The 10,638-nt window shown below is 47.5% G+C and overlaps 1 protein-coding gene across 1 annotated transcript in view; it reads right to left on the bottom strand.

Annotated features, from left to right (window-relative positions):
• LOC120059097 (lens fiber major intrinsic protein-like) overlaps positions 1–57 on the bottom strand; it is a 4,874-nt gene extending 4,817 nt beyond the window's left edge. The window contains exon 1 of the mRNA XM_039007900.1: positions 1–57. This exon is cut by the window's left edge and continues 303 nt beyond it. Within this exon, the coding sequence (XP_038863828.1) occupies positions 1–57 (57 nt within the window).
• Positions 58–10,638: the final 10,581 nt, after the last annotated feature.

Here is a 10,638-nt window from a genome sequence, read left to right on the forward strand (position 1 = left end):
GCCATAGAACTCAGCGAACACCGCCCGCCAGAACGACATGGAACGGAACTCCCACATGGTGGCCAAAAAGTCAAGAGGCTAGCCCAAATGGCTACCCCAAATGTGTATTCTCCTTTAGAGTGAGCTAGCTCTGCTCACCGTATCAATAATGACTATCTCAGTGATGCCTTCAAGGTAAGATTAAAAAAAACAAGAGAGCAAACTTAAAAGCAAAATTGGCCCCTAAACCTAAAGATGCTTCCGCACGTAAACAACAGTTCCACATGCAACTCTCTAGGAGTCACTGACTTTACTGACTTCCAATGATCTGAAATGTTGCTTTCTGTAAGCTGTTTTCAGTCCAGTTATAGAAAACCGCGTCCTGTCTGTGTGGAGCGGAGCGTGGGTCTCTGTGCGTCTATATGCCAACCCTGCTGGTCCTGTCTGTGTGGAGCGGAGCCTGGGTCTCTGTGCGTCTATATGCCAACCCTGCTGGTCCTGTCTGTGTGGAGCGGAGCCTGGGTCTCTGTGCGTCTATATGCCAACCCTGCTGGTCCTGTCTGTGTGGAGCGGAGCCTGGGTCTCTGTGCGTCTATATGCCAACCCTGCTGGTCCTGTCTGTGTGGAGCGGAGCCTGGGTCTCTGTGCGTCTATATGCCAACCCTGCTGGTCCTGTCTGTGTGGAGCGGAGCGTGGGTCTCTGTGCGTCTATATGCCAACCCTGCTGGTCCTGTCTGTGTGGAGCGGAGCCTGGGTCTCTGTGCGTCTATATGCCAACCCTGCTGGTCCTGTCTGTGTGGAGCGGAGCCTGGGTCTCTGTGCGTCTATATGCCAACCCTGCTGGTCCTGTCTGTGTGGAGCGGAGCGTGGGTCTCTGTGCGTCTATATGCCAACCCTGCTGGTCCTGTCTGTGTGGAGCGGAGCCTGGGTCTCTGTGCGTCTATATGCCAACCCTGCTGGTCCTGTCTGTGTGGAGCGGAGCCTGGGTCTCTGTGCGTCTATATGCCAACCCTGCTGGTCCTGTCTGTGTGGAGCGGAGTGTTGGTATGCCAACCCTGCTGGTCCTGTCTGTGTGGAGCGGAGTGTTGGTATGCCAACCCTGCTGGTCCTGTCTGTGTGGAGCGGAGTGTTGGTATGCCAACCCTGCTGGTCCTGTCTGTGTGGAGCGGAGTGTTGGTATGCCAACCCTGCTGGTCCTGTCTGTGTGGAGCGGAGTGTTGGTATGTCAACCCTGCTGGTCCTGTCTGTGTGGAGCGGAGCCTGGGTCTCTGTGCGTCTATATGCCAACCCTGCTGGTCCTGTCTGTGTGGAGCGGAGTGTTGGTATGCCAACCCTGCTGGTCCTGTCTGTGTGGAGCGGAGTGTTGGTATGCCAACCCTGCTGGTCCTGTCTGTGTGGAGCGGAGTGTTGGTATGCCAACCCTGCTGGTCCTGTCTGTGTGGAGCGGAGTGTTGGTATGCCAACCCTGCTGGTCCTGTCTGTGTGGAGTGGAGTGTTGGTATGCCAACCCTGCTGGTCCTGTCTGTGTGGAGCGGAGTGTTGGTATGCCAACCCTGCTGGTCCTGTCTGTGTGGAGCGGAGCCTGGGTCTCTGTGCGTCTATATGCCAACCCTGCTGGTCCTGTCTGTGTGGAGCGGAGCCTGGGTCTCTGTGCGTCTATATGCCAACCCTGCTGGTCCTGTCTGTGTGGAGCGGAGCCTGGGTCTCTGTGCGTCTATATGCCAACCCTGCTGGTCCTGTCTGTGTGGAGCGGAGCCTGGGTCTCTGTGCGTCTATATGCCAACCCTGCTGGTCCTGTCTGTGTGGAGCGGAGCCTGGGTCTCTGTGCGTCTATATGCCAACCCTGCTGGTCCTGTCTGTGTGGAGCGGAGTGTTGGTATGCCAACCCTGCTGGTGGTTAGTAGAGAAAAGGATGTCCTGCAGACATTCAGCCTCTCTGTCAGAGCAGGGAGAGCCCACGGGACTATTTATAACAGCCCAGGGCCCCGGGCCCCCGGGGGAAGGGGCTGGGAGGGTTCACCGTACAACACAACAGATCAACACAACAAAAATACTTAACCCTTCTCTCACCCTGACTTCTCGCTGCCCAGTGCCCATGGCAGGGATCATCATCCTAACCCTAAACCTGAACTATGAGGTTCATATAGTCCACATAGTTCATATAGTCCATATAGTTCATATAGTCCAGGACACAGATAAAAGGTTGAAGGAGGAGATTTTTGAAAGGTTATAGGTTTGAATAGACATATTTTACTTTGATCATGTGTAAACTCAGGAAATTCCTATTGAACAGGTACCAGCAGTTTGGGTGGTATTCCTAACTGTTAATATTGGTCATGTTAGACGTTGAGGTCGGTAAGGCCAGATACTTGACATTCTGCTACTACCAGTAGTGAATCGCTTTAGACAAATAGCAAATCACATTTTATTCGTCACATGCTTCGCAAACAACAGTGAAATGCTTACTTACGGGTCCTTTTCCAACAAGAAAAATCTATATATATACACACATATATATATATGTATATATATATATAAATAGTGAATAAATACACAGTGAAAAACAATAACGAGTAAAAATGACTTGCCTATATACAGGGAGTACCAGTACTGAGTCGATATATATAAGACCTATGGTCTGATGGTTCCCAGTTAGCCTTTCCAGAGTCCTATTGGGCCCATCTCATCTCTCCAGTGGGGTAAAAAGGGTCTGTCCTCCTCCCTCAACATGCTTCAAGTGCTGACAGACACCAGAGGACAATCCCAGTATTCATAACACCATAGAGCAAGGGAGGCCCCATAACAGAAACCAGCCTGAACTCACAACCTGCTGCCAATAGAAAGACTTAAATAATGTGTGGTTATGCATGCAGTATTCTCATCTCACTATGACCTGAAAGACAGGACGAGTTCAGGAGATTGATTGACTTACTGTCTGTTATGACAACATCAATGTAACTCTGACAATATTCTTTGATTATTGAGGGTTTATAATATGTGTTGCTTTATATCGATGCAAATCAGTGATATGAACTACATCCATATTAAGAAGCCGGTTTGCCTCTACAATGGTGTTCTCAACGGTTAGTATTTTCCAAAGTTGATCTCTAACACTGCCTTGAATATGTAACTGGGTTTTGAACCTTCAACCTTACCCTCAACCTTTAACCCCCTCAGAGTAGCACACTGCATCCAGAGGGATGCCTCACTATCAACCGGTCTTTCTCAATAGTCTTCTGATTGTCTCCTTTTGTCCCACACGCTAAGCTATTCTCATTCTCACACATCCAATCTATGAAACCCTTCAATGGAAACTCCTAGTGAACGATCATTACATTGATTGCAATACATGTATTGCTTTATTCTCCATAGGTAGCTCTCTCCCTAGTATTCTGGATGGGTGCAATGCAATTCAAGTTGGTTCTGCTCAGCCCCATATTTGATTAGGCAGACTTTTACATTGTATGTGGCGGCTAGGCGGAGAGGCTCGGGCTCAGGGCAGATAAAGCGACAGAGAGGAGGAGGAGAGGGGTGGGGGGGGGGGACTACAGGGGGTTTGTTATTGAGCTTCTGCACTGGAGCGTCCAGCATCGCGCTGATCAGGCTAGCCCGCTAGAGAGGACAGACGGACGGAGCGGTGAAAGGATAGTGCTGTGCTCAGGGACATTTTCCTCCCTTCCTTTCATACGCCAGAAACAAAAGGCTCAGTCACAGATTCTGTTGCTTTCTATGATCTGTTTGTCTTGCTGTCGAATGTATAAGAACTGCCCTTATCCGTGGTGGAGCAGAAGCTACTCATATAGCTGCCCTTATCCATGGTGGAGCAGTAGCTACTCATATAGCTGCACTTATCCATGGTGGAGCAGTAGCTACTCATATAGCTGCCCTTATCCGTGGTGGAGCAGTAGCTACTCATATAGCTGCCCTTATCTGTGGTGGAGCAGTAGCTATTCATATAGCTGCCCTTATCTGTGGTGGAGCAGTAGCTACTCATATAGCTGCCCTTATACATGGTGGAGCAGTAGCTACTCATATAGCTGCCCTTATCCATGGTGGAGCAGTAGCTACTCATATAGCTGCCCTTATCTGTGGTGGAGCAGTAGCTACTCATATAGCTGCCCTTATCCATGGTGGAGCAGTAGCTACTCATATAGCTGCCCTTATCCATGGTGGAGCAGTAGCTACTCATATAGCTGCCCTTATCTGTGGTGGAGCAGTAGCTACTCATATAGCTGCCCTTATCTGTGGTGGAGCAGTAGCTACTCATATAGCTGCCCTTATCCATGGTAGAGCAGTAGCTACTCATATAGCTGCCCTTATCTGTGGTGGAGCTGTAGCTACTCATATAGCTGCCCTTATCTGTGGTGGAGCAGTAGCTACTCATATAGCTGCCCTTATCCATGGTAGAGCAGTAGCTACTCATATAGCTGCCCTTATCTGTGGTGGAGCAGTAGCTACTCATATAGCTGCCCTTATCTGTGGTGGAGCAGTAGCTACTCATATAGCTGCCCTTATCCATGGTAGAGCAGTAGCTACTCATATAGCTGCCCTTATCCATGGTGGAGCAGTAGCTACTCATATAGCTGCCCTTATCCGTGGTGGAGCAGTAGCTACTCATATAGCTGCCCTTATCTGTGGTGGAGCAGTAGCTATTCATATAGCTGCCCTTATCTGTGGTGGAGCAGTAGCTACTCATATAGCTGCCCTTATACATGGTGGAGCAGTAGCTACTCATATAGCTGCCCTTATCCATGGTGGAGCAGTAGCTACTCATATAGCTGCCCTTATCTGTGGTGGAGCAGTAGCTACTCATATAGCTGCCCTTATCTGTGGTGGAGCAGTAGCTACTCATATAGCTGCCCTTATCTGTGGTGGAGCAGTAGCTACTCATATAGCTGCCCTTATCCGTGGTGGAGCAGTAGCTACTCATATAGCTGCCCTTATCTGTGATGGAGCAGTAGCTACTCATATAGCTGCCCTTATCTGTGGTGGAGCAGTAGCTACTCATATAGCTGCCCTTATCCATGGTAGAGCAGTAGCTACTCATATAGCTGCCCTTATCCATGGTAGAGCAGTAGCTACTCATATAGCTGCCCTTATACATGGTGGAGCAGTAGCTACTCATATAGCTGCCCTTATACATGGTGGAGCAGTAGCTACTCATATAGCTGCCCTTATCCATGGTGGAGCAGTAGCTACTCATATAGCTGCCCTTATCTGTGGTGGAGCAGTAGCTACTCATATAGCTGCCCTTATCTGTGGTGGAGCAGTAGCTACTCATATAGCTGCCCTTATCCATGGTAGAGCAGTAGCTACTCATATAGCTGCCCTTATCCGTGGTGGAGCAGTAGCTACTCATATAGCTGCCCTTATCCATGGTAGAGCAGTAGCTACTCATATAGCTGCCCTTATCTGTGGTGGAGCAGTAGCTACTCATATAGCTGCCCTTATACATGGTGGAGCAGTAGCTACTCATATAGCTGCCCTTATCCATGGTAGAGCAGTAGCTACTCATATAGCTGCCCTTATCCGTGGTGGAGCAGTAGCTACTCATATAGCTGCCCTTATCCATGGTAGAGCAGTAGCTACTCATATAGCTGCCCTTATCTGTGATGGAGCAGTAGCTACTCATATAGCTGCCCTTATCTGTGGTGGAGCAGTAGCTACTCATATAGCTGCCCTTATCCATGGTAGAGCAGTAGCTACTCATATAGCTGCCCTTATACATGGTGGAGCAGTAGCTACTCATATAGCTGCCCTTATACATGGTGGAGCAGTAGCTACTCATATAGCTGCCCTTATCTGTGGTGGAGCAGTAGCTACTCATATAGCTGCCCTTATCCATGGTAGAGCAGTAGCTACTCATATAGCTGCCCTTATCTGTGGTGGAGCAGTAGCTACTCATATAGCTGCCCTTATCCATGGTAGAGCAGTAGCTACTCATATAGCTGCCCTTATCTGTGGTGGAGCAGTAGCTACTCATATAGCTGCCCTTATCCGTGGTGGAGCAGTAGCTACTCATATAGCTGCCCTTATCCGTGATGGAGCAGTAGCTACTCATATAGCTGCCCTTATCTGTGGTGGAGCAGTAGCTACTCATATAGCTGCCCTTATCCATGGTAGAGCAGTAGCTACTCATATAGCTGCCCTTATCTGTGGTAGAGCAGTAGCTACTCATATAGCTGCCCTTATCTGTGGTAGAGCAGTAGCTACTCATATAGCTGCCCTTATCCATGGTAGAGCAGTAGCTACTCATATAGCTGCCCTTATACATGGTGGAGCAGTAGCTACTCATATAGCTGCCCTTATACATGGTGGAGCAGTAGCTACTCATATAGCTGCCCTTATCCATGGTGGAGCAGTAGCTACTCATATAATCTACTCTTTCCACCCCATCTCTATATGCACTCACTGTGTAGCATACCCTTTACCAGAGTGCTTATACTATAGTACCATGGGACAGAAATTCCATAAGAATACTTTGATTTTGGGGTGAGCCATGTCTGTTATCAATCACATTCATTTAAATCAATCAAATGTATTTATAAAGCCCTTTTTACATCAGCAGATGTCACAAAGTTCTTATACAGATAACCAGCCTAAAACCCCAAAGAGCAAGCAATGCAGGTGTAGAAGCACCATGGCTAGGAAAAATTCCCTTTGAAAGGCTGGAACCTAGGAGGAAACCTAGAGGAAGTAGGCTGGAACCTAGGAGGAAACCTAGAGGAACTAGGCTGGAACCTAGGAGGAAACCTAGAGAAACTAGGCTGGAACCTAGGAGGAAACCTAGAGGAACTAGGCTGGAACCTAGGAGGAAACCTAGAGGAACTAGGCTGGAACCTAGGAGGAAACCTAGAGGAACTAGGCTGGAACCTAGGAGGAAACCTAGAGGAACCTAGGCTGGAACCTAGGAGGAAACCAGGCTCTGTGACGTAGCTAGTCCTATTCTGGCTGTGCCGGGTGGAGATTATAAGAGTACATGGCCAATAAGGCCAGATCATTCTTCAAGATGTTCAAACTTTCATAGATGACCAGCAGGGTCAACTAATAATCACAGTGGTTGTAGAGGGTGCAACAGGTCAGCACATCAGGAGTAAATGTCAGTAGGCTTTTCATAGCCGAGCATTCAGAGGTCGAGACAGCATGTGCATGTGCATGGGAGGGGGGGTTGAAACAGCTGGTCCGGGACAAGGTAGCACGACCAGTGAACAGATCAGAGTTTCATAGCCACAGGCAGGACAGCAGAAACTGGATCACCACACGACCAGGAGTTATCAGGCCAGGTTGTCCTGAGGCCAGGAGTCATCAGGCCAGGTTGTCCTGAGGCTAGGAGTCATCAGGCCAGGTTGTCCTGAGGCTAGGAGTCATCAGGCCAGGTTGTCCTGAGGCTAGGAGTCATCAGGCCAGGTTGTCCTGAAGCTAGGAGTCATCAGGCCAGGTTGTCCTGAAGCTAGGAGTCATCAGGCCAGGTTGTCCTGAGGCCAGGAGTCATCAGGCCAGGTTGTCCTGAGGCCAGGTTGTCCTGAGGCCAGGTTGTCCTGAGGCATGGTCCTCCAGGAAGGTAGAGAGAGAGCGAGAGAGATGGCAGAATTACAGGGAGCATACCTAAGATCACACAAGACACCAGTTTTTGACGACTGACCCTAGCCCCCCGGCACATAGACTGTTATAAATGATCATGTGTAATAAAAGGAAAGGGATGTTTAATTTTTATGATAAAGATCAGCGTAACTTAAAGCTATTCTCTCATACCAGTCAGCTGCAAACTTCAATGTAATTTCCAAGCCCACTCTTACATGGAGAAATGGAGGAAATTGAGCTGTGCATGTTGATGTTATCACCAACAATTTTAGTAAGTTAACAAACAATTGAAATAACCGAAGAACACAGAGTTCTGTATTATCTCAAAGTCTGAGCCGACCAAATGTGTAATAATCAAGCTTTGCCTGTATGGCTGTAGGCCTTAATAAGGAAGAGGCAGGCCAGGCTCAGAATGAACTCATTGGGTGGTGGGTTGTTGTGTCTCTATTGTGGTCTGTGCGTTCTGCCCCCCTCCTGACCAGTCCTGCATTGGTAAGCCCTCTATTGTGGGTGTAAGCCTGTTTACAGGGACGGGGTTAAAACCTGCTAGAGTGGGGAATTTATTTTCTATCACCTACCTCTCTGCTTCAGACTGCTGACACCAACACAACCAATCAATCCACAGCCCCTCTCTCTACCATCCAACCCATATAGCTCGCTACCATCTATCTAATACTGTTTCGCCTGGCTATCTTAAGATTAATGCACTAGCTGTGGGTCGCTCTGGATGTGAGCGTCTGCTGAATGGCTGAATTGTAATGGAAATCTAGTGCTGTGTATATCATGTTATGGTGTTTCCTGTTTGGATCCCAGGAAGAGTAACCATTGCCTTGGCAACAGCTAATTGGGGATCCTAATAAGTACTAAATCCACCCCAGCCCTGCTACTGTGTGGTAGAATCACACACTACAGCATACAGAAGCCTAGACCATCTCCTTCTCTCCGCAATACCAGCTCCGAGCTAACTCACAGGCACTACACAGTGGTAGAAACACTCATTACAACAAGGGTTGCAAAATTCCAGGAACTTTCCAGAAATCCTGGTTGGAGGATTCCGGATTTTCTACCTATCACGTGTCTTGATTTCGGGAATCCCCCAACGTCATTGTTAGATCTATGAATTTGAATTCAGCATTTAGGGCTCCCGAGTGGTGCAGTAGTCTAAGGCACTGCATCTCAGTGCTAGAGGTGTCACTACAGACCCTGGTTTGATCCCGGGCTGTATCACAACCAGCCGTGATCGGGAGTTCCATAGAGCGGCGCGCAATTGGCCCAGTGTCGTCCGGGCTCGGGGAGGGTTTGGCCGGGGGGGGCCCTCATTGTAATCACAGTGGTTGTAAAATAAGAATTTGTTCTTAACTGACTGGCCTAGTTAAATAAAGGTTAAATAAAATATTTAAAATAAATGACGTGTGGAAACTAAAGGTTTGCATATTTGCTGTGTCAGTAGAGCCCTGTTGATTATCTCTTTTATACCATGGCTATAATTTAACACATTTACTGCTAGAAATGTGTTCATTTGCAGGTAGAAATGTGTTCATTTGCAGGTAGAAATGTGTTCACTTGCAGGTAGAAATGTGTTCACTTGCAGGTAGAAATGTGTTCATTTGCAGGTAGAAACGTGTTCATTTGCAGGTAGAAACGTGTTCATTTGCAGGTAGAAACGTGTTCATTTGCAGGTAGAAACGTGTTCATTTGCAGGTAGAAACGTGTTCATTTGCAGGTAGAAATGTGTTCAACATCCACTGAAGTAGGTAGCAAGTTTTTGTTTTCTTGCAGCTTATTTGTGGAACAATCTTCAAAATGTTCTTAAATGTGATGTTCTGGTGTCTCTGGGGTAATTCAGAACGCTGATTGAGGACCTTATTACTGATGAATGTGCTTGTTATTTATGACCATGTTTTTCTTTCTGCTTGCATTTTGTATTTATATTTCGATGTGTGTATTTTCTGTAATTCAGGGCTCAGTATGACTCCCTGATAAAATAAATATACTGAATGTACAAAACATCTTCCCATGACAGACTGACCAGGTGAATCAAGGTGAACGCTATGATCCCTTATTGATGTCACTTGTTAAATCCACTTCAATCAGTGTAGATGAAAGAGAGGAGACAGGTTAAAGAAGGATTTTTAAGCCTTGAGACAATTGAGACATGGATTGTGTATCTGTGCCATTCAGTGGGTGAACGGGCAAGACAAAAGACGTAAGTGCCTTTGAACGGGGTACTGTAGTAGGTGCCGTGTACACCGGTTTGTGTCAAGAGAAGACTGGTGTGCGTGTGTGTGTGTGTCTTTGTGCGTCCGTGTGTGTGTACCTTGTTGAACTGAGCCCATGACACCAGCATGTTGCTGTAGTCTCCAGTCTGGCTTGTCGAAGATCTTCTGGACCAGGAAGTGTTGGATGTAGCTGTCAAAGCAACGCTCTGTCCCGACCTTCGACGTGAGCTTACTGTTCAGGGTCCGCACATCTGCTTCCAGGGCACGCGCTCACGGAACCACAAACGGAATCCTGTCATTATAAGGTTAGAGGTCAAAAGGTTGATGTTGTGAGAAAAGTGAGCAGACATAATGTTTAGTCCACTGTGTTGATAGTGGGTGTGATATGAGTAGGAAGAGGGTTTTTATATATATATATAGATAGAGAGATAGAGAGATAGAGAGATAGAGAGATAGAGAGATAGAGAGAGATATGGAGATGGATAGATGAGAGAGAGGAGGAGGAGACAGATCAACAGACAGACAGACATAGAGAGAAACAGAGGCAATGAGCTTGAGAGATAGGCAGTCACTGGTTCAGAGAAAGCACAGTCCCAAATGATGGTTGCTAGGGTGTCGTTATCCTGACTCCTATTATCACCATCACGGGAACAGAGATCATCTATAATCACACAGATCATCTACAATCACACACAGATCATCTACATGTCAGTACAGCCATACTATTCACTGATCAACAAGATTACTGCTCACAGTTTCAATTGATGATCTAAACTATGCTTCTGTGTGTCATGAGTTATACGAAGTGGCAGACGACAAGTCTGGTTGCATATCTCAGACCTGCTGTGCTATAATACTA

The sequence above is a fragment of the Salvelinus namaycush genome, chromosome 14 (assembly GCF_016432855.1).
Source record: "Salvelinus namaycush isolate Seneca chromosome 14, SaNama_1.0, whole genome shotgun sequence".
Taxonomy (NCBI): domain Eukaryota; kingdom Metazoa; phylum Chordata; class Actinopteri; order Salmoniformes; family Salmonidae; genus Salvelinus; species Salvelinus namaycush.